This window comes from Scyliorhinus canicula, chromosome 4, assembly GCF_902713615.1.
Source record: "Scyliorhinus canicula chromosome 4, sScyCan1.1, whole genome shotgun sequence".
In the NCBI taxonomy this organism is placed as follows: domain Eukaryota; kingdom Metazoa; phylum Chordata; class Chondrichthyes; order Carcharhiniformes; family Scyliorhinidae; genus Scyliorhinus; species Scyliorhinus canicula.
In genome coordinates this window covers 135,230,517-135,255,636 of record NC_052149.1, presented here as the reverse complement: position 1 = coordinate 135,255,636, position 25,120 = coordinate 135,230,517, and the positions used below count along the sequence as shown (strand labels likewise).

Here is a 25,120-nt window from a genome sequence, read left to right as displayed (position 1 = left end):
ATGAAAACTTCTTCACCTTCGGCCTCCCAATCCTCCACTGGTCTACCACCCCATGTGCTCCATAAACCCTTTCAGCTCCTTCGACACTGCCGGCACCCTCTCTGACCTCGGGCTTGACTGCTCCAAGCCTGGCTCAATTACCATGTTAGCAGCATTGTCACTTGTGCTGTTGTTATATAGGGTGAGGAGATACTTTTTCACCTGGTTTAGCGAGCTATTTTGAGTAAAAGTGCCTAATTTTGGGTTCTTAGGGGGAGAGCCACCTTTTGTGTGTCCGCTCAGCACATCCCTGTCACCAGAAGTCCTAACCTTTACATTTCTAAGGCAGAGCTCCAGCCAATGGTGACAGTCTGTCTGAAAAAGACATAAGGGGCCCTGACTCCTCTTTTAAACACCTCAAAGTTCCAGACCTGGAAAAAGTACATTCTTTGTCCAACATCCAGGAGAAGAAGTGAGAGGTGTGTCACATGACCTCCCCCAAACTGCTAGAACCTGTAATATTGCCAAATGGAACTGAGCCCAGGCAATCTACCATCTTACCACCCAACAGGTAGCAGCAGAAGGAGCTCTGTCCAGGTATATGGGCCGGGTCTCACCTCCACCGTGAACAAATGGAAACATCAGAGCTCCTGGATCTGTGCCTGTGAGACTCATTCATCTCTCTGTGTCTTCTCCCATCAACAAGACCTCACTTCCGGAAAGATGGATCACCCTGAAACATTCTCAGTCTGTTAACCTCTGAAAGAAGACTCCATTGCACTTTCCTTGATTCTGGACTCCGGTAAAACCATAACTCTTATTTTTATTGTGATCCTGCCCCGCATCCCTTTCTTTCCTTTCTCCCTCTTTTATTGTGTGAGTGCAAAGGGACGCATGTTGAGAAATCCCCTTTCCACATTTTGTGTGTGTAAAATGAACCCACCCTCTTATTTTATCTTATCTCGAGTTTACTGTGGGATTATTGATAGAGGATTGGAACACTCCAACCTGAAGTGATAGGGAAAATACATCACCGTTTATAGAGGGGAAATGAGAAATCAAACTCACCTTTCTGTTTATAGATGGGGAAAGAGAGGAGAAATCAGGGCTGTTTAAATTAATCCCCCACCCCTCCGTAACAACAATGTAGGGGTCCGCTGCAGGAGACAGTTTCATGAAGACTTGTGGAGAGCTGTATCTTGGCAATGATGACTCAACCGAGAGCCACGGAGTAAATCAAGGCATTTCAAACAATTCTTTGGCTGCCAGTATCAAAATGCCGGCAGCTACACTGTAAACATTAATTGTGTTGAGCTCAAGATTTAAGACAGTTAGAGCACATTAATGGTATTCTGCGGACCGTCAAGCGGCTGTATTAGAATCACAAGGAATTATTTTCTGGAGCAGAGTAAAGAACCTCTGCACAGCCTGATGTGGGTTCATTGACACCCCCTGTGGAATTTGAATCACAATGGAGGAGCTGAATGGAATTCAATCATTTCTCCAGGGACATACTGGGAGGGAAAACTATTCCCAGTGGCCATTTTAAGAATGGCATTGAATTAGACCTTGGCACAGGCCCCCAGCCAACCTCTTCTCAGAAGCAAGGCACAAGGTGCTGCGAAAAGAAAGAAGTTACATCGTTCCTGACCTCAGGCCATTCTGAAGAGCCAATGAATTACTTTTTGAAGTGTCGTCATACTGCAGGAAATTCAGTAGGCAATTTGCCCACAAGATAGACTCTCTAGAAATACAAATCTGTTTTCTTTAATGTTGAACAATAAGATGCAGCAAAATAGTTCGTATTTGATAAACAAAATATGTCTTTTTTCATGTCTTTCTAGCTGAGATGTCAGGGAGGACAGTCCCAAAAAGAAAATAGCCACCATTGTATCAAGTACATTGACAAGGAGTGATAGTAGGATTTGTTTTACTGTCTGGTACAGTGGTATAGTTTCTATGGATATAGAAAATGAAAATTTATTGGATGCATGTAAGTATAAACAAAGTGCTGCCAAGCATGACTCATTAGCAGTGACAGTCACTCAATCTGCTTTGGGGATGTGACCTGTTTTACAGCTTGCCAGTCTTAGACATAAACACAGCTCCACATGTTTAAGTGGATTTGCAATTTGGTTGCCTGTTACTGATCATAAATGTCGCTCCTGATATTTGCCTGATTTTGACAGCGACGTTTCAGAATGCAGAAACAGTGATCCAAGAACCTCCTGTCAGCGTATGCGTTACATGAGATGTGAAGATAATGAATCACTCTCTTACCCAAATCCATTTGTGTTGGAATCTGCAGAGCTCTTTAACAAACTGCACCCATTACGGTTGGAGAAAGATAAAGGAGGTTTCTGATGAGCAGAGAACCAGAGAGAATGCACCCTCTAAATTTTATGAATTTAGGAGGAGCGCAGAACAACAACCTAATTAAACACACAGTGAAATTGGTCCCGGACAATACAAGTGATAGTGACTGAACACCATTTACGCATTGCACAATGTTCATGTTCAATTTTGACTCCACAAAGTTCTAAAAACAAGTTGGATTGGGATATCACAATGTTTTTACAGAGGTAAAGAGCACGCAAGTCTCTCTCCATATAGCCAATCTGCTATAAAGCATTTTATATCGAAAACCGTGAAGGCCCTACAGGTTGGAAAAGAGTCAGGAAGAAGACATTGAGAACCAGTGTTTAGGTGATACAGACAGTGACCCAGCCGGGAATCGAACTTGGGACCCTGGAGCTGTGAAGCATTGATGCTAACCACCATGCTACCGTGAGGCCCCCTGTGAAACTTGATTTTCAAATCATGTGCATTGTAGGAGGGAGGATCGAATAAGGGAGGAGGAACTAAGCGAATGGAGGCATAGGAGGGGGAGATTGAGAGAGGGGATATGGAGGGGGAGGAGACTGAAAGAGTGGAGATTGAAAGATGGGAGACTGAGGGAGGGGAGACTGAGGGATCAGAGATTGAGGGAGGGGAGACTGGGGGGAGGGGAGACTGGGAGAAGCAAGACTGGGGGATGCAAGACTGGGGGAGGGAGACCAGGGGAACGGAGACTGGGTGAAGGAAGACTGGGGGAAGGGAGACTGGGGGAAGGGAGACTGAGGGAGAGGAGACTGGGGGAGTGGAGACTGGGGGAGGACAGTCCGAGGATGGGGAGCAGAAAAGGCTGAGGAGGGGCATAATAGAGCTGTACAAAATTATGAGGGGCATAGATAGAGTTGGTAGGAAGAAACTTTTTCCCTTAGTATAGAAGTCAATAATTAGGGGGTTTAAATTTCAGCGAAGGATTTGAGGAAATACATTTTCACCCAATGGGTGGTTGGAATCTGCAACTCACTGCTTGAAAGGTGGTAGAGGCAGGAACACTCACAACATTTATCCATAGAATCCATAGAATCCTAGTAATGCAGAAGGAAGCCATTTGGCCAATCGAGTCTGTACTACCTAGGCCCACTCCCTCGCCCTATCCATGTAACTTCGTAACCCCACCTAACCTGCACATCTTTGGACACTAAAGGGCAATTCAACATGGCCAATCCACTTAACCTGTGGGAGGAAACTGGGGCACCCAGAGGAAACCCACGCAGACACGGGGAGAACGTGCAAACTGCACACACAAGCATTTCGATGAGCACTGGAAATGCCGGAGCATACAAGGCTATGGACCAAGCGCTGGAAAATGAGATTAGAATAGATAGGTATATTTGATGGCCAGCACAGACATGATGGGCTGAAGGGCCTTTTTCTGAGCTGGAACACCTTATGACTCGATGAGACTGAGGGAGGGGAGACACAAGGAGAGGAAGCTGATCAAGTAAGAACTGAGGGGGGATAAAGAGGCTGTGGAGACTGAGGGTGGAGAGGTTCAGTGAGGAGAGACTCAGTGAGGGGAGAGCAAGGACATATGACTGATGGATGGCAGTCTGAGGGAGTGGAGACTGAAGGTGAAGAGGCTGAGGAAGAGTAGAGGGATGGATGGCTGTGAGACGGAGGCTGATAGAGGCTGACTAAATCTTAAAGACTAATGTTCATTGGTTTGGTTGATCGTCTAATAGAGCAGCCTACCTAGACCCACTCCTCCACTCCATCCACATAACCCCACCTAACCTGCACATCTTTGGACACTAAGGGGAAACTTAGCATGGCCAATCCACCTAACCTGCACATCTCTGGACTGTGGGAGGAAACCGGAGCACCCGGAGGAAACCCACGCAGACACGGGGAGGACGTGCAGACTCCGCACAGACAGTGACCCAAGCCGGGAATTGAACCTGGGACCTCACCTGGTGTCAAGTGTCTAGTTAGGGTTTTGGTCCAAAAGCCACAGTGGGGTCCCTTAAAGGGGTTGGGCTGCCTTTAAAAAGGGTGTATTGTGACCGGTACAGGCTTGGAGGGCCGAATGACCTGTTCCTGTGCTGTATTGTTCTTTGACCGACGTAATTCTGAGCTTTCTCTCTCCTATCCCGAATCTATAAAATTTTGAAACCACCAATGCATCCATTCTCTCTTTAGCCACATGGGATATAGCTCATCTGGTCCAGGCTACTTATCAACCTTCAATCCAATTATTTTTAAAGTACTATCTGGAGCAATTAGAACATAGAACATAGAACGATACAGCGCAGTACAGGCCCTTCGGCCCTCAATGTTGCACCGACATGGGAAGTCAAAAACTAAAGGCCATCTAACCTACACTATGCCCTTATCATCCATATGCTTATCCAATAAACTTTTAAATGCCCTCAATGTTGGCGAGTTCACTACTGTTGCAGGTAGGTCATTCCACGGCCTCACCACTCTTTGCGTAAAAAACCCACCTCTGACGTCTGTCCTATATCTATTACCACTCAATTTAAGGCTATGTCCCCTCGTGCTAGCCACCTCCATCCGCGGGAGAAGGCTCTCACTGTCCACCCTATCTAACCCTCTGATCATTTTGTATGCCTCTATTAAGTCACCTCTTAACCTTCTTATCTCTAACGAAAACAACCTCAAGTCCATCAGCCTTTCCTCATAAGATTTTCCCTCCATACCAGGCAACATCCTGGTAAATCTCCTCTGCACCCGTTCCAAAGCTTCCACGTCCTTCCTATAATGAGGCGACCAGAACTGTACGCAATACTCCAAATGCGGCCGTACCAGAGTTTTATACAGCTGCAACATGACCTCATGGCTCCAGAACTCAATCCCTTTACCAATAAAGGCCAACACACCATAGGCCTTCTTCACAACCCTATCAACCTGGGTGGCAACTTTCAGGGATCTATGTACATGGACACCGAGGTCCCTCTGCTCATCCACACTGCTAAGAATTTTACCATTAGCCAAATATTCCGCATTCCTGTTATTCTTTCCAAAGTGAATCACCTCACACTTCTCTACATTAAACTCCATTTGCCACCTCTCAGCCCAGCTCTGCAGCTTATCTATGTCCCTCTGTAACCTGCAACATCCTTCCACACTGTCTACAACTCCACCGACTTTAGTGTCGTCTGCAAATTTACTCACCCAACCTTCTGTGCCCTCCTCTAGGTCATTTATAAAAATGACAAACAGCAATGGCCCCAGAACAGATCCTTGTGGTACGCCACTCGTAACTGAACTCCATTCTGAACATTTGCCATCAACCACCACCCTCTGTCTTCTTTCAACTAGCCAATTTCTGATCCACATCTCTAAATCACCCTCAATCCCCAGCCTCCGTATTTTCTGCAATAGCCGACCGTGGGGAACCTTATCAAACGCTTTACTGAAGTCCATATACACCACATCAACTGCTCTACCCTCGTCTACCTGTTCAGTCACCTTCTCAAAGAACTCGATAAGGTTTGTGAGGCATGACCTACCCTTCACAAAACCATGCTGACTATCCCTAATCATATTATTCCTATCTAGATTATAAATCGTATCTCTTATAATCCTCTCCAAGACTTTACCCACAACAGACGTGAGGCTCACCGGCCTATAGTTACCGGGGTTATCTCTACTCCCCTTCTTGAACAAAGGGACCACATTTGCTATCCTCCAGTCCTCTGGCACTATTCCTGTAGCCAATGATGACCTAAAAATCAAAGCCAAAGGCTCAACAACCTCTTCCCTGGCTTCCCAGAGAATCCTAGGATAAATCCCATCAGGCCCCGGGGACTTATCTATTTTCACCTTGTCCAGAATTGCCAACACTTCTTCCCTACGCACCTCAATGCCATCTATTCTAATAGCCTGGGTCTCAGCATTCTCCTCCACAATATTATCTTTTTCCTGAGTGAATACTGACGAAAAGTATTCATTTAGTATCTCGCTTATCTCCTCAGCCTCCACACACAACTTCCCACCACTGTCCTTGACTGGCCCTACTCTTACCCTAGTCATTCTTGTATTCCTGACATACCTACAGAAAGCTTTTGGGTTTTCCTTGATCCTACCTGCCAAAGACTTCTCATGTCCCCTCCTTGCTCGTCTTAGCTCTCTCTTTAGATCCTTCCTCGCTTCCTTGTAACTATCAAGCGCCCCAACTGAAACTTCACGCCTCATCTTCACATAGGGCTCCTTCTTCCTCTTAACAAGAGATTCCACTTCTTTGGTAAACCACGGTTCCCTCGCTCGACCCCTTCCTCCCTGCCTGACTGGTACGTACTTATCAAGAACATGCAATAGCTTGAACAAGCTCCAAATATCCAGTGTGCCCAATCCTTGCAGCCTACTTCTCCAACCTACACATCCTAAGTCATGTCTAATGGCATCAGAATTGCCCTTCCCCCAGCTATAACTCTTGCCCTGCGGGGTATACTTATCCCTTTCCATCACTAACGTAAAGGTCACCCCCCTCTCCTCTCAACGCCGGGTCCCCCCTCCTCTCTCCTCTCAACGCCGGGTCCCCCCCCTCTCCTCTCAACGCCGGGTCCCCCCCCTCTCCTCTCAACGCTGCCCCCCCCCCCTCTCCTCTCAACGCCGGGTCCCCCCCTCTCCTCTCAACGCCGGGTCCCCCCCTCTCCTCTCAACGCCGGGTCCCCCTCCTCTCCTCTCAACGCCGGGTCCACTCTCTCTCTCTCTCAACGCGCCACTTCCGCAGCGGGTGAAACTGACGCGTATCACGTCAGTCCGCTGCTGGCCCTTTCGGGAACGGAGATTACCGGCTTAAAAGAAGGCCCCGACGCCGGAGTCATCCGCACCGCTTTTGCCCACCGGAAATGGGCGTCACGCAGGTCTTTGGAGAATTTCGCCCCCTATTCCTCATCTCACTATCACGTGACACGGGCAACAACCCAGAGATAACAACTCTGTTTGTTCTGGCTCTGAGCTTCCATCCTAGCTCCCTAAAGGCCTGCCTGACATCCTTGTCCCCTTTCCTACCTATGTCGTTAGTGCCAATGTGGACTACGACTTGGGGCTGCTCCCCCTCCCCCTTAAGGACCCGGAAAACACGATCCGAGACATCACGTACCCTTGCACCTGGGAGGCAACATACCAAACGTGAGTCTCTCTCGCTCCCACAATTGTTTACTTTCTCTGCCAATTCCATCTTCTCCATTATAAATTCTCCTCTCTCCACCTATAATGGACCCGCATTTGTCCTTGCTAATCTTTTCTTTTTCACACATACCTAAAGAAGTTTTTACAATCCATTTTTATGTTTCTTGCTAGCTTGCATTCATAATTTCTTTCCCCTTTCTTTATCAGTTTCCTGGCCACCCTTTTCTGGATTCTAAATTGTTTCCAATCCTTGGGCTTACCACTTTTTCTGTCAATCTTATAAGTCACTTTGTTTGATCTAATACAATCTTTAACTTCTTTTAAAAAAAATATTTTATTAAACGCATTTTGCATATAAATGTTTAACTTCTTTTGTTCGCCACAGGTTGATTCACCTTTCCTGTTGGATTTTTGTGTCTTACAGAAATGGATATTTGTTGCAGCTAATATTTATTTAAATATTAGCTGTTGCTTGTCTACCATCAAATCTTTTGATGTATTTTCCAAATGCACCATCGCCAACCTCATACCTTCATAGATTTCTTAGTTTCGACATGAGACCCTTGTTTCTGAATGAACAATATCACTTGCTGTGATATCTTAAAGAGCATGAAGATACAGAGAAATTGGGTTTTTTGGAAAGGTGGGTTCCCTACAGGCTGCGAGACAATACTGACTGCAGGCCTGCCCAAACTACCGATGACACCATCAATACATCACGAGATCAAACTCTTAAAGTGTTCCAACTGGGAACAAAATGTGGTGGTATGACTAGGAGCTCTGCCATTGGTGCAGAGCACCGGCTTCCCATTGGCTCTGGCTGGTCATGTGCCTCTCGGCTGATTGGCTGAGACTAGTCATGTGACTGCTCACCAATTGGTCGAGAGGCAAGCAGACCCCGCCTCCAAGACGGGGTATAAGTACCCAGAGGTCCCGGCGGTCAGCCTTTCACTGTAGTCGACCACCAGGCTAACATCTAGCTGATTAAAGCCAAAGTTTGGACCTTCATCGTGTCTCGCGTCCAATTGATGGTAAATCACAAACATGAATACAAAACACTTGCCTCCCACTTTACATCAGAGTTTCCTGCAATGAAAGAATTTAGATCGTTTGGAGACTTGGGCGGAGAGATGGCAGGTGGAGTTTAATCCGGAAAAATGTGAGGTAATGCATTTTGTAAGGTCTAATACAGGTAGGGAATATACAGTGAATGGTAGAACCCTCAAGAGTATTGAAAGTCAGAGAGATCTAGGTGTACGGGTCCACAGAAAGGGGAAACACAGGTGGAGAAGGTAGACAAGAAGGCATACGGCATACTTGCCTTCATTGGCCGGGGCATTGATTATAAGAATTGGCAAGTCATGTTGCAGCTGTATTGAACCTTAGTTAGGCCACACTTGGAGTATAGTGTTCAATTCTCGTCGCCACACTACCAGAAGGATGTGGAGGCTTTAGAGAGGGTGCAGAAGAGATTTACCAGGATGTTGCCTGGTATGGAGGGCATTAGCTATGAGGAGCAGTTGAATAAACTCGGTTTGTTCTCACTGGAACGACGGAGGTTGAGGGGGCGACCTGATAGAGTTCTCCAAAATTATGAGGGGCATAGACAGAGTTACTAGTTACTAGGGGGCATAGGTTTGAGGTGCGAGGGGCAAGGTTTAGAGTAGACGTACGAGGCAAGTTTTTTTACACAGAGGGTAGTGGGTGCCTGGAACTCGCTGCCGGAGGGGGTGGTGGAAGCAGGGATGATTGTGACATTTAAGGGGCATCTTGACAAATACATGAATAGGGTGGGAATAGAGGGATACGGACCCAGGAAGTGTAAAAGATTTTAGTTTAGACAGGCAGCCTGGTCGGCACGGGTTTGGAGGGCCGAAGGGCCTGTTCCTGTACTGTACTTTTCTTTGTTCTTTGAAACACAATATAACATTAACAATCAAAATTTATAAATGAACAGTAAACAAACAAACAGTTAATAAGTTTGATGCTTCGGAGGATGTCGATTCCTGGTTGTCAGTGAACCTCAGGTATCTGCTTTCTCATGTTGACTGTAACCTCTGGTGCTTTTGGTCACCCGTAGTTTCCTCAACCGGAGTGGACCGTAGGATTTGGAGGTTGACTCGGTGTTGAAATGTCCCCAACTGGGGTGCTGTCTTCCACAGTTGTTTCAGATAGTGTCAGGTTCTCAGGTATGTACAGGTCTTTACTTGGCATTTTGTTGTGGACTCTCGGTTGACTATGTCGCCAGCAAACTAGTTCTAGCTGCTAAAGGTTGGTGAGTGTGTCTTCTCCGCACAACATCATCCCGAGTTTGAATGGTGGAGGAGACCGTTCCTGTCTGTACTAAGACAATGGCAGGTATCCACTTCTCACTGGTGGTATAGTTTATTGCCAATATTTCTTGACCTTTATGAAAAACACAGCGTTTAGCCCTGTTCCCATGTCCCACAGCCTCACTTTTCTGTTTCCTCTCAACAATTTCTTTTGTCTTAGGCGGCTTCAGAAATTCTAATTCAGTGCATAACTGATGTTTTACCATGAATAATGGTTGTCGAGTGTGTTGTATTCCAGTATGTGATCAGGAATTGGCTTAGTAATTTTGCTTCATTGCCTAAACAAACCTTGCAGCCAGCCCATCTGTGGCAGGATGATAAGGGGAAGATTGCCTGTGTTGGATTCCGTTCTCCTTTTGATCATTTGTGAATTCTTGTGAAAATGAACTGTGGCCCATTGTCTCTAACAAGTTGTTCAGGGTAACCGAATCTTGCAAAAGTCTCACCCAGTCTTTCTATTGTTCTCCCTGAGCACATAGTCTTCGTAATGGTGACTTCAGGCCATTTTGACTGCACGTCGACCACAATGAAAAACATGCGTCCTTCGAATGGTCCAGTATAATCTAGATGATCTCTTTGCCCTGGCCCTTCTGGCCATCCCCATGGGTGTAATAGCTAGTGGATAGGTAGGTTCTGAACTTACCAAAAATAGCTTCTGGCTCTCTCCTCTGTCATAATATCCACTCATGTATATCATGAGATGCAGACAGGCAGTGATTGACACACAGGATAACCAATGAACACACATGTCACAGAACAACCAATCACCAGACAGGACACCACCACTATAAAGCCCACAGGGCATTAAGACTCTCCCTCTCTCACAGGACACAGCTACTGAGATTGTTAGAGTGCACAAGCCAGTGAACATCATCTCCATGTGGTGGAGAGCTAGTCTGGTCAAGCCAGTAGGAGGTTATCAGTTAGGTTAATAGAGTGTCAACCCACAGCAGATTATGTACAGCAATCAACAGGTTCAATAAAACAGTGTTGGACCATCTCCTGTGTCGGAAGCCTGTTTCTAGTTTCACTGCATCCAGTTGCAGTTGATGTTAGACTGATGATGTAACACATCATCCTCCATCCAGACTATTCCACAATGACCTTCATGAAATTGGTTGAGGACACATTTCCTTAACACTGGCTGAATGATGACCCTCATTCCCCAGAGGAGACAACCAGCCTGTATGGATAGTTTGAGTCTTCGAGTAACATATGGCTTCAACTCTGGGTTTACTCCCAGTCTTGCCACGAAGTACCATGTCCATAACTTCTGACAGCAGTGGATTATTTCTGGTATACTTCTTAACTTGTCCTGTGGTTACAGGAGCACTATCAACTTCTTACAAATAGAAAATATTACCACTTGAACTATTCATTGATGAATCGTTAGGTAAAGGTAATCTGTAGAGTTTGTCAGCGGCCCCATGAAAATTTATAATAATAATAATCTTTATTCTCACAAGTAGGCTTACATTAACATTGCAATGAAGTTACTGTGAAAATCCCCTAGTCGCCACATTCTGGCGCCTGTTCGGGTACATAGAGGAAGAATTCAGAATGTCTAAATTACGTAACAGCACGTCTTTCGGGACTTGTAGGAGGAAACCCACGCAGGCACAGGAGAACAGGGAGAACATGCACAGACAGTGATCCAAGCCGGGAATCGAACCTGGGACCCTGGCGCTGTGAAGAAACAGTGCTAACCACTGTGCTACCATGCCGCCCAGATTTGATCAATTGTATTTTATTGTACAGGTACAATGGGCAAAGCCCATCTCTGCAATCGGCTCGCTGCTAGAGATGGAATAACGGTGTGTGGCCCAAGTATCTTTGTCAGTGGTCAAAGATCCATTTGCATTGTAAATTTACTTCCATATAAGCATTGGTAAAAAGGTTTGGTTCCAAAAACTATGCCTCATGCTTCCTTCTCTGTCTCTCTGTCTGTGCATTGTTAATTTCTGCTTTATTCAAGGATCTTGATGCAAACACTTTTCTTCACATCGAAATATAAAAACCAGCAGCAGGAGGAGGCCATTTGGCCCTTCAAGCCTGCTCTGTCATTCATTGTGATCATGGCTGATCATCCAACTCAGAAACCTGCTCGAGCCTTCCCCCATAACCTTTGATCCCGAGGTGGCATGGTGGCACAGTGGTTAGCACTCCTGCCTCATGGCGCCAAGGTCGCGGGTTCGATCCCAGCCCTGGGTCACTATCCATGTGGAGTTTGCACATTCTCCCCATGTCTGCGTGGGTCTCACCCCAATAGGTAGATTGGCCACATTAAATTGCCCCTGAATTGAAAAAAAATAGAATTGGTCACTTTAAATTTATAAATAAATAAATAACCTGTGATCCCTTTCACCCAAAGAGCTGTATCTAACTCCTTCTTGAAAAATGCACTGCGGAATCCTCCGTTGGCGGCATCCTCCAGTCCTCTAGCAGCCCATGGGTTTCCCAATGGAATGTTTCTTTAAAATCTTCTGACTCTGACACATGGCCAGTTTAGCTGGATTCTCTCCAGCCAGGATATCCCCATTAGGGCTGGATTGTTACCTTCAACGATGTCCAGGGACAAGTCTGCTGTTTGCCCATTTAGCTGAACATTAGATCGATACAGCCCCTCAACAGATCCACTTTTCTGGTGTAGGTTTTGAGCGTTTGAAGGCAATATGTCATGCTTTCTCTTGGTGAACAGTTTCTGGGACCATCAAAATGGCTGCACCGATGCCAACCTCCATTTTCATTGATTGTCCATCCAGTAAAAGACTGACCCAGCAACGGTTTGTTGTGCCCCGCAGTGATCAGTACATTAATGATGGTTTGTGATCTGACTGTAGCTCTGGTTCCTTCTCGCTTCAATTTTTCACTTGATTTATTTGGCTCTTGCCTTTTCTAATCCTTGTTTGAAACTTGCTGTTTATTTCTCCAACCCGCATGTTCGATGTGCCCCTTACTACCCTAATTCTTGCATTTAGCAACTTTAGTCCAGCAATCAGTTGCTGTCTGCACAGGTTTTGCACATTGATGGCAATTTTGAAATTGTGTCTGTGTTTAGGTCCTAGCTGACATTTTATAGATCTTAGATCTCCAGCTTAATTGTTGTGCTTCTCCAGCTGCTAGTTCCATAGAGATCGCGACTTTTAAAGCCCTCTGAAGGTCTAAGTTGGAGTGTTAGAGGCCTTTTCTGGATAGCTTTGCTTCTTAACCCACACACAAGTCTGTCTCTAATAGTGTCATTCAAGTCATCTCCAAATTCACAGTATTAAGCTAATTTCTTCAAGGTAGCTGTGAACTGTGTGATTCATTTGCGTTCTGGCTGGTTATGTTCATGGAACCTGAACCGCTTGGTGATGACCAAGGGTTTTGGTGGAAAATGGCCCTGCCATATCTCCACAATTTCACAATAGGTTTTTGAGTCTGGTTTCTCTGGTTGCATCGGACTTCGCCAGAGGGTGAAAATATTCGCCCCCATCATGATTAGGAAGGTTGGGACTACTATGTTCATCTGCACAAAGTATTTGAATCTTTCAGTGTATGAATTCCAGCTTTTATCACACAGTCCTATGGTTCCCAAAACACCTGCCAAATTACTATGGGAAGGTTTGTGTAAGCACAAATATGCCACAAAGTCTTTAGCACTATCTCACTTTGTTTTCTTCCCTTTCAAACAAGGAATCACTGAGCTTAGCCTGTTCCTTTCCGAGTTTTGCATGGGGTGTTGCAAAACTCCCCCAGCTTTCAATTAATTGTTGCAGGGTATTTGTTACTTTACTTAGAACATAGAACATAGAACAGTACAGCACAGAACAGGCCCTTCGGCCCTCAATGTTGTGCCGAGCCATGATCACCCTACTCAAACCCACGTATCCACCCTATACCCGTAACCCAACAACCCCCCCCTTAACCTTACTTTTATTAGGACACTACGGGCAATTTAGCATGGCCAATCCACCTAACCCGCACATCTTTGGACTCTTGTGACTCAGAGTAGAGGGAACACTGTTGCAGAACATTCCAGGCAGAGTGCGTGACAAGCTTCTTTGATTCTATTTTCACCAAAATCTTTGTATAAATTTTGGTTCGTTCGGTGGTTGCTGACATTAATTGGTACCAGCTTTGATGTTTTTATCTTCCTCATCCCATTGTTGAATGGCTGGAGAGTGGATTGAGGATTTTACTTAATCCACCGAATTTCTGTAGTTCTTTTTTGGGTGTTTGCAATGTGGATCAACCACCTCACAGCCAGTTTGATTGTGGTATTTTTAAAGGATCGGCTCACAGACCACGAAGGTACAAACAAGAGCTTTATTGGAAAAATGTTTTCACTACAGGCTGCTAGAATAATCTGACTGTTAGCCCACCCAAACTGCCAATGACTTCATCAATATATCACTTTGGCAAACTCTTAAAGTGACATTGTTTCAACCATAAGAAATAAAATGAAATGAAAGTCACCATAGTTCCTGAGGACCATAGGCTGCTCTCCCATTTTGAGAGAGAGCTGACAGGTGGTGATTTAACCTGAAGGTCATCACAGCTCAGGCGAGGGGCAAGGTTGAGAAGGCAGGACCTTCATGGACAACCTCAACTGGAATAGAATTTGAACCCGCACTGTTGGCAATGCTGAATATACAACACTTTCAAACTTAATGTTAAACTCTATTATATTATGGTCACTATTTCCTAAAGCCTCCTTGGCAGCAAGGTTATTCATTAGCTGAATGATTCACCTGAGGAAGGAGCAGTGCTCCAAAAGCTAGCGTTTGAAACAAACCTGTTGGACTTTAACCTGGTGTTGTAAGACTTCTTAGAATGCCAAAAACCCTTGAATATTCAGTTCCCAGTCCTGGTCACACTGTAACCATGTCAAATCATAAATATTTGCTTCTATTTATGCTTTCAAATCATCTACTTTATTGTGAATGTGGCATGCATTCAGATAGTATGCACTTAATTTGTCTTCTTAACATTATACCACACTAATCCTGCCAGGTGCCTGCCTTCACTTAATCTGCCTTCTAATCTAGCAAGATTTTTTACTTCCTTTAACAGTTCTGCTTCACTGCAACCTGAGCTCCGGCTCACGTTTCCGGCCCCCATCTGAATCCAGTTTGAACAATCATTGATCGTGATTACACCCAGTGATCTGTAATACCCAGTACTCGATATTCCTCACAGTGAGCTGTCATACCCAGTGCTGAATATTACACCCAGTGAGCTGTAATACCCAGTATCTCTATTACACCCAGTAAGCTGTAATACCCCGTGTTCCCTCTTACACCCAGTGAGCTGTAATACCCAGTATCTCTATTACACCCAGTAAGCTGTAATACCCAGTATCTCTATTACACCCAGTAAGCTGTAATACCCCGTGTTCCCTCTTACACCCAGTGAGCTGTAATACCCAGTATCTCTATTACACCCAGTGAGCTGTAATACCCCGTGTTCCCTCTTACACCCAGTGAGCTGTAATACCCAGTATCTCTATTACACCCAGTGAGCTGTAATACCCAGTATCTCTATTACACCCAGTAAACTGTAATACCCAGTATCTCTATTACACCCAGTAAGCTGTAATACCCAGTATCTCTATTACACCCAGTGAGCTGTAATACCCCGTGTTCCCTCTTACACCCAGTAAGCTGTAATACCCAGTATCTCTATTACACCCAGTGAGCTGTAATACCCCGTGCTCCCTATTACACCCAGTAAGCTGTAATACCCAGTATTTCTATTACACCCAATGAGCTGTAATACCCAGTATCTCTATTACACCCAGTAAGCTGTAATACTCCGTGTTCCCTCTTACTCCCAGTGAGCTGTAATACCCAGTATCTCTATTACACCCAGTGAGCTGTAATACCAAGTATCTCTATTACAACCAGTAAGCTGTAATACCCCGTGTTCCCTCTTACTCCCAGTGAGCTGTAATACCCAGTATCTCTATTACACCCAGTGAGCTGTAATACCCCGTGTTCCCTCTTACACCCAGTAAGCTGTAATACCCAGTATCTCTATTACACCCAGTGAGCTGTAATACCCCGTGCTCCCTATTACACCCAGTAAGCTGTAATACCCAGTATTTCTATTACACCCAATGAGCTGTAATACCCAGTATCTCTATTACCCCCAGTGAGCTGTAATACCCAGTATCTCTATTACACCCAGTAAGCTGTAATACCCCGTGTTCCCTCTTACACCCAGTGAGCTGTAATACCCAGTATCTCTATTACACCCAGTGAGCTGTAATACCCAGTATCTCTATTACACCCAGTGAGCTGTAATACCCAGTATCTCTATTACACCCAGTGAGCTGTAATACCCCGTGCTCCCTATTACACCCAGTAAGCTGTAATACCCAGTATTTCTATTACACCCAGTAAGCTGTAATACCCAGTATCTCTATTACACCCAGTGAGCTGTAACACCCCGTGCTCCCTATTACACCCAGTAAGCTGTAATACCCCGTGTTCCCTCTTACACCCAGTAAGCTGTAACACCCAGTATCTCTATTGCACCCAGTGAGCTGTAATACCCAGTATCTCTATTACACCCAGTATCTCTATTACACCCAATGAGCTGTAATACCCCGTGTTCCCTCTTACACCCAGTGAGCTGTAATACCCAGTATCTCTGTTACACCCAGTGAGCTGTAATACCCAGTATCTCTATTACACCCAGTGAGCTGTAATACCCCGTGCTCCCTATTACACCCAGTGAGCTGTAATACCCAGTATCTCTATTACACCCAGTGAGCTGTAATACCCCGTGCTCCCTATTACACCCAGTAAGCTGTAATACCCCGTGCTCCCTATTACACCCAGTAAGCTGTAATACCCAGTATCTCTATTACACCCAGTGAGCTGTAATACCCAGTATCTCTATTACACCCAGCGAGCTGTAATACCCAGTATCTCTATTACACCCAGTGAGCTGTAATACCCAGTATCTCTATTACACCCAGTGAGCTGTAATACCCAGTATCTCTATTACACCCAGTAAGCTGTAATACCCAGTATCTCTATTACACCCAGTGAGCTGTACTACCCCGTGCTCCCTATTACACCCAGTAAGCTGTAATACCCAGTATTTCTATTACACCCAGTAAGCTGTAATACCCAGTATCTCTATTACACCCAGTGAGCTGTAACACCCCATGCTCCCTATTACACCCAGTAAGCTGTAATACCCCGTGTTCCCTCTTACACCCAGTAAGCTGTAACACCCAGTATCTCTATTGCACCCAGTGAGCTGTAATACCCAGTATCTCTATTACACCCAGTAGGGGCAGCAGGGTAGCATGGCGGTTAGCATAAATGCTTCACAGCTCCAGGGTCCCAGGTTCGATTCCCGGCTGGGTCACTGTCTGTGTGGAGTCTGCACGTCCTCCCCCTGTGTGCGTGGGTTTCCTCCGGGTGCTCCGGTTTCCTCCCACAGTCCAAAGATGTGCGGGTTAGGTGGATTGGCCATGCTAAATTGCCCGTAGTGTCCTAATAAAAAAGTAAGGTTAAGGGGGGGGGTTGTTGGGTTACAGGTATAGGGTGGATACGTGGGTTTGAGTAGGGTGATCATGGCTCGGCACAACATTGAGGGCCGAAGGGCCTGTTCTGTGCTGTACTGTTCTATGTTCTATGTTCTATCTCTATTACACCCAATGAGCTGTAATACCCCGTGTTCCCTCTTACACCCAGTGAGCTGTAATACCCAGTATCTCTGTTACACCCAGTGAGCTGTAATACCCAGTATCTCTATTACACCCAGTGAGCTGTAATACCCCGTGCTCCCTATTACACCCAGTGAGCTGTAATACCCAGTATCTCTATTACACCCAGTGAGCTGTAATACCCCGTGCTCCCTATTACACCCAGTAAGCTGTAATACCCCGTGCTCCCTATTACACCCAGTAAGCTGTAATACCCAGTATCTCTATTACACCCAGTGAGCTGTAATACCCAGTATCTCTATTACACCCAGCGAGCTGTAATACCCAGTATCTCTATTACACCCAGTGAGCTGTAATACCCAGTATCTCTATTACACCCAGTGAGCTGTAATACTCAGTATCTCTATTACACCCAGTGAGCTGTACTACCCAGTGTTCTCTCTTACACCTGGTGAGTTGTAATATTGTGTAAAGTGTCACTCCCTCTTTGGTATGCTCTTTTTACTCTGTATTGCAATGGCCGTGAACATATGTCAATTGCCTCAGCTTAAAAATGTGTCTTTGCAGTAAGCAAGGTACTGATGTACTTTTATAGATGCTGATCATTTATGTTCAGCATGAATGATACATTGACACTATGTATAGTCATATCTAATTTAATCCCACAGAGGATGCCAATGTCAACGTGTGGCAGGTCTGTTGTGTGAGAACTCAATGCATTTGTTGTAAACAGTCCTGAAGAACATCCTGCGTAAAAGCACAGCAGATAATGCAGGCACTGAAACTATCAAATGGTTACCTGTTTCACAGGGCCCCCTGTGTGTAATGCTGAGATTGCTTTCTCTGTTGCTGTGAAATACTTCTTTGAACCTACAGATGTTGGTGTAGGTCTTTCCATTGGATCCGCACACACTTTCCTGGGATCGGCATGTACATTGGGGTTCCGGGATCTCCCCAAGGAAGGCAGCATTGATGTCCAGCAGACAATTCAGGTCCTCTCCACACCTTCCGTAGAAGTGGTTGGTGTTGTCAAGGTCGCAGATTTGACCCTCGGCATTGCCGCACTCGGGGCAACAGTCGCAAGCGTCCAGCACTGTCCCTGCCAGGCACCCTGATATCTCGGGGCACAGCTCAGGCTGGCACACCCCACAACCATCTCCTTCCTGCAGGAGCCGCAGCCAGCCCCTGTGGTAAAGGCTGGGAAGAGCCTGTGTTGCTTGCACCAAAAGGAACATCACTGCAGCAGCGATCACGGAATTCATTTCCAGGCTGGAATATGAGGGAGTCAAGATCCAATGAATCCAAAGAGCCAAGCTCCAGATATTTTCATTCTTTTAAAAAAGATGAAGTGGTTAAAGTATAAATAAAACAAGTGATTGAAACCAAAGTCCAAGCAGTCTAAATAATCACTGGCCCAGTTACGTTGGAAGAATGTGATCAAATTGGTGAAAACAAGAACTCTCAGTACAGCTTGAACACAACCTCCGAGGGCATCGTGACGCACCAATGACAGCTTTGCCCTCGATTTCCTGAGGGGAGTTGGCACAAAGCAGGAGCTGGGCACTGAGCACGGCGGAGAGTCTGTCTACGTGTATCAGAACTTTCCCTTTTTCAGCTTCTCTCAGTTACAGAGCCCTGTGTGCCTGCCAAATCCCTCTCGTAATCAAACACTCATACCCTGTCACAGGAAAGACAGAGCAGCCAGATGGAACTTGATGTTATAAAAGCCTAGAATTTCCTAAAGAAAAGAGATCCCTTGTCCAGTCCTGATTTGTCAACCATGGAAATAATTTATTTATATGTATTGTTTTATTTGTTCATGGGATGTGGGCCTGGAGTCACATGTAGGCCAGACCAGATAAGGATGGCAGATTTCCTTCCCTAAAGGACATTCGTGAACCAGGTGGGTTTTTACGACAATTGACAATGGTTTCATGGTCATCACTAGAGTTTTTAATTCCAGATTTTTATTGAATTCAAATTTCACCATCAGCAGTGATGGGATTTGAACCTAGCATTACTCTGGGTTTCTGGTTTACTCGTCCAGTGACAATACCACAATGCCACCGCCTCCCCTTACCTGGTGACCTTTAAAAGGGTCACTGATAGGGCAGCATGTGGTGCAGTGGATAGCACCGGGACTGCGGCGTTGAGGTCCCAGGTTCGATCCCGGCTCTGGGTCACTGTCCGTGTGGGGTTTGCACATTCTCCCTGTGTCTGCGTGGGTTTCGCCCCCACAACCCAAAGATGTACAGGTTAGGTGGATTGGCCACACTAAACTGCCCCTTAATTGGAAAAAAATATATAATTGGGTACTCTAAATTTATTTTTAACAAAGGGTCACTGATACTTGGTTTGATACATGTGGCATAATCGATGACCTCACTGTGACCTCAAGTGGAACTTTGTTTGCCAGTCTTTTCTCAATTTAAACAATATGTACCCTGCCCTGCCCCCACCCTCCACCTATAAACATAGAAAAATACAGCACAGAACAGGCCCTTCGGCCCACGATGTTGTGCCGAACCTTTGTCCTAGATTAATCATAGATTATCATAGAATTTACAGTGCAGAAGGAGGCCATTCGGGCCATCGAGTCTGCACCGGCTCCTGGAAAGAGCACCCTACCCAAGGTCAACACCTCCACCCTATCCCCATAACCCAGTAACCCCACCCAACACTAAGGACAATTTTGGACACTAAGGGCAATTTATCATGGCCAATCCACCTAACCTGCACATCTTTGGACTGTGGGAGGAAACCGGAGCACCCGGAGGAAACCCACGCACACACAGGGAGGATGTGCAGACTCCGCACAGACAGTGACCCAAGCCGGAATCGAACCTGGCACCCTGGAGCTGTGAAGCAATTGTGCTATCCACAATGCTACCATGCTGCCCTTAAGAACAAATTAATCTACACTGGTGTACCGCAAGGATCTGTTTTGGGGCCACTGCTGTTTGTCATTTTTATAAATGACCTGGAAGAGGGTGTAGAAGGATGGGTTAGTAAATTTGCAGATGACACGAAGGTCGGTGGAGTTGTGGATAGTGCTGAAGGATGTTATAGGATACAGAGGGACATAGATAAGCTGCAGAGCTGGGCTGAGAGGTGGCAGATGGAGTTTAATGCGGAAAAGTGTGAGGTGGTTCACTTTGGAAGGAGTTACAGGAATGCAGAGTACTGGGCTAATGGCAAGATTCTTGGTAGTGTAGATGAACAGAGAGATCTCGGCATCCAGGTACATAAATCCCTGAAAGTTGCCACCAGGTTTATAGGGCTGTTAAGAAGGCATATGGTCAGTAGGGGGATTGAGTTTCGGAGCCAGAAGGTCATGCTGCAGCTGTACATAACTCTGGTGCGGCCTCTCCTGGAGTACTGCGTGCAGTTCTGGTCACCACATTATAGGAAGGATGTGGAAGCTTTGGAAAGGGTTCAGAGGAGATTTACCAGGATGTTGCCTGGTATGGAGGGAAGGTCTTACGAGGAAAGACCTCGTAAGGGGTCTTTGGGGCAGCAGGGTAGCATGGTGGTTAGCATAAATGCTTCACAGCTCCAGGGTCCCAGGTTCGATTCCCGGCTGGGTCACTGTCTGTGTGGAGTCTGCACGTCCTCCCCCTGTGTGCGTGGGTTTCCTCCGGGTGCTCCGGTTTCCTCCCACAGTCCAAAGATGTGCGGGTTAGGTGGATTGGCCATGCTAAATTGCCCGTAGTGTGCTAATAAAAGTAAGGTTAAGGGGGGGGTTGTTGGGTTACGGGTATAGGGTGGATATGTGGGTTTGAGTAGGGTGATCATGGCTCGGCACAACATTGAGGGCTGAAGGGCCTGTTCTGTGCTGTACTGTTCTATGTTCTATGTTCTAAAGGCTCAGGGACTTGAGGTTGTTTTCGTTAGAGAGGAGAAGGCTGAGAGGTGACTTAATAGAGACATATAAGATAGTCAGAGGGTTAGATAGGGTGGACAGTGAGAGTCTCTTTCCTCGGATGGTGATGACCAACACGAGGGGACATAGCTTTAAATTGAGGGGTAGCAGATATAGGACAGATGTCAGAGGCAGTTTCTTTACTCAGAGAGTAGTAGGGGTGTGGAACGCCCTGCCTGCAACTGTAGTAGACTCGCCAACTTTAAGGGCATTTAAGTGGTCACTGGATAGACATATGGATGAAAATGGAATAGTGTAGGTCAGATAGGCTTCAGATGGTTTCACAGGTCAGCGCAACATCGAGGGCCGAAGGGCCCGTACTGCGCTGTAATGTTCTATGTTCTAATGTTCTACTCCATTATTCTACCATAATCCATGTACCTATCCAATAGCCAAAGTTTAAAACCTTTTACTTTTTTAAGTCGTGTCCTCACTAAGGTCTGAAGGGGTATAAAACCTTTTACCCTGAATGCGAGGTGACAGCATTGTGCACTTCCAGGTCAGCTGGTGACCCAGTTTTGGAAATGCACCAGACAAACCTGTGTGAAATTTTCCATTTTCCAGGACTCCTGGATTATGGAATCTTTCCAGCCAAGGATCCAGCCCATTTTTGGGAATGAGGACGCTTCCACCAGACACACCCATCCCACAATGTCCATCCTGACTCAAGGCCATGTCCTGAAGCTGAAGGGTGATTGTGTTGAACCCATAGTCCCACCTAATTCTACCTCCCCCGGTCCTTTAATTATAATCTTCAAACAGAATAATTAACTTTATTGTACAAGTCTTTCAAAGGCAGTACAGTTGAGATCCATGAGGAGGTCCAACTAACTGCCAAGTAAATTTCTTGCAATGCTTTGGATCACAGGGATCATAATTCCCATCGGGACAGAGAGAGGAAAAGTTCCAGAAAAATTTCATATGAACTGCCGTCAGTGGCCCAGGGGTTTGAGAGCAGTAAACCCACCAGGGTTCCCAACTCCTGATCACAGTCCTTTCTGAAAGAAGGAGATTGGATAAGACCAAAGTCAAGCTCAGCTCTGAGGCCCCCTGTAGTTGGATAGCCTGCAATGTTGACTGTGTGGCTGTTCAATACCTCACACACTGAGCTCCAAACTGTTCTATTGTCAGGATGGGAGGTGGCAGGAGAGCAAGGGAGTGAGTGAGTGTGGGAGTGGAGGGCGAGGGTGAGTAGAATCAGGACTTTGGTTCTGAGATCTGCTATGCCACTTAACTCAGAATCTCCAAAAAACACCATCCATCACCTCCTCCAATCATCACCTTGTCCCCAAACACATCCTCCCCACTCACACTCCCAATCACTCCCTACCCATTACCCCCTCCTGTCTCACATCCTCCTCACCAGACACTTTCAATCACCCCCACCCATCACCCTTTCCCAATCACCCCCTCGCAACCATTCCCTCTGCAATCACATCCTCTCCATCACCCCCTACCCATCACCCCCTACCCATCACCCCCTCCCCAGTCACATCATCCCTATCACCCACTGTATATTTCCCCCTCCCCCAACCCCATCCCCCCATCACCTCTCCACTCCTCCCCAGCACCTCCCCCCCACCATGTTGTATCTTGTCGTTGCCACATTATATTATTCTGTCAAAGTGACAGGAAGATGGGGGCCCATCTGAAATGCCTCATGAGAAACAATAGTGTGCCTCCACACTCTTGTGTAACTCCAATGTGACCAGAGCACAGCTCTATAGAATTGCTGGCTGTTGCAGGATCGGCTTGCGATATCTCAGAGGTGGACATAGTTCACTCCTGACCAGTGGTCATGAACACACCTCCATCAGGAAAGAGAAAAGATAAAAAACCCACCTTTGACAATCACCGGGTGCCGATAACAATCCAGCTGAGCCGACAGCAGGCTGACTACGCAGAACTGCTCGGGAGAAGGATCCTAACAACCATTCTAATAACCAGGCTTGCACGGACTGGCTGTGCAGGCACTCCATGAGTGAACAGCAAATTGGGACTTGGCAATGATCAGCTCAGATCAGGAATTTGCTTATCCCAGCAGGGAACACAATCCCTGCACTTGGCTCCCCATTTGATTGAAGCAAGATTTGATATAATGACTGTTCTACTGGATTCCAGGGCTCCTGTTGATTAAGCATTGGTGGGTTGTTCCACACATAACATGATCAGCAGTAATAATGACCTGCAAGGGCCAAAGGTCACAAAAGTCAGAATAAGATTAACATTTTGGCAAAACAAAACCTCTGCAAGCAACGGCTTTAAGTAATTTGAGTATAATCCTGTGAGGCAATTGCTCCACATGTTTGAACTGGCTGATTGTCTGCATTATTTGCCTGAATGAATAAGTCAACTTAATTAAATATTTTCAATTGAATCTCATGGTTCTAAACTCAACCTGCTGCCTTAGCGTAAGAGAGCTTTCTGTGAACATGTGAAGAGCGAATCTACCTGTGAGCAGTGGGCCAGGTTTTTTCAAATTCTTCCACAAGATTTGGTGTCACCAGCATTTATTGCCCGTCCCTAGTTGCCCTTGAGAAGGTGGTGGTGAGCTGCCTTCTTTAACCGCTGTGGTCCATCTGTTGTAGGTGCTGCTAGAGAGGGAGTTCCAGGATTTTGATGCCACAACAATGAAGAAACAGCGTTACTGCTAAATCCGCCTTTTGTGGCTTCCTTGTTTGCGTTTTCATTCACCCGCTATTTGCACTTTATACACGGCAACGGTCATCTTTCTTTTTTTAGCCTTTCTCCTCTTTCCCCAGGTATTTGGACAGTGCTGAGTGTGTTAATCTGGACAGGAAGAGTTTTCCCAACATGGAGGTGGCACCGCGGCTCCACTTATAGAACATAGAACATAGAACAGTACAGCACAGAACAGGCCCTTCGGCCCTCAATGTTGTGCCGAGCAATGATCACCCTACTTAAACCCATGTAACCCGACAATCCCCCCATTAACCTTACACTACGGGCAATTTAGCATGGCCAATCCACCTAACCTGCACATCTTTGGACTGTGGGAGGAAACCGGAGCACCCGGAGGAAACCCACGCACACACGGGGAGGACGTGCAGACTCCACACAGACAGTGACCCAGCCGGGAATCGAACCTGGGACCCTGGAGCTGTGAAGCATTGATGCGAACCACCATGCTACCGAGAGGCCCCAAAGCATAGATCATATGGCTCTATTGTTTCAAAACAAGTGGCAAATGTGGTGAATGTAACTCTGTAATTCACACTGTATTGTATATACATGAGACCACGCATTTGTAAGCGCAGTTGCGTTGCCCGACCACTAGGGGGAGTAGCGCTGGGAATGCTTAGGAGTTTGTACAGGGCTCCACCCTTGGCTCCGCCCACGACTCCTCCCCCTGGACTGCTGTATAAATATCAATGCTCAGGGCCAGTCGTTCAGTTCATCGAGAGTTCAACGCGGAACAGGCTGGCTCTGTTGTAAGTAGATTAAAACCACTGCTCATATCTTAAAGCACGTGTCTAGTGACTTGATGGTTCCATCAGCAATTCAAGCATTTTGTTTGGAAAAATGATCATTATTCTGAAAGCTGAAGAGCAGCCCAAACAATGTTTAAATCTTCACTGAAGTACAACATTGCTCTGAGGTTCCCCCATCTGTCATATCCAGATACTGCACCACAATTTGCTGCAACCGATCGAATTCCGTCTCATTGAAAACCATCGGTGGAATTCTCCAGTCCTGAGACTAAGTGTTGAA

General features: G+C 46.1%; 1 protein-coding gene across 2 annotated transcripts in view; it reads right to left on the bottom strand.

The window, feature by feature from the left end:
* Positions 1 to 23,426, bottom strand: part of LOC119965025 (kazal-type serine protease inhibitor domain-containing protein 1-like) — a 45,117-nt gene extending 21,691 nt beyond the window's left edge. The window contains exons 1-2 of one of the 2 annotated variants that reach the window (XM_038795233.1): positions 23,231 to 23,426; positions 18,266 to 18,735 (exon numbers count right to left, since the gene is read on the bottom strand). In XM_038795233.1, coding sequence (XP_038651161.1) covers positions 18,266 to 18,735; positions 23,231 to 23,367 — 607 coding nt within the window. In that variant the 5' untranslated portion in view covers positions 23,368 to 23,426. Of the gene's footprint in view, positions 1 to 18,265; positions 18,798 to 23,230 lie in introns of both variants that reach the window. The other variant, XM_038795234.1, reaches the window with a different exon arrangement.
* Between the last annotated feature and the right edge of the window lie 1,694 nt (positions 23,427 to 25,120).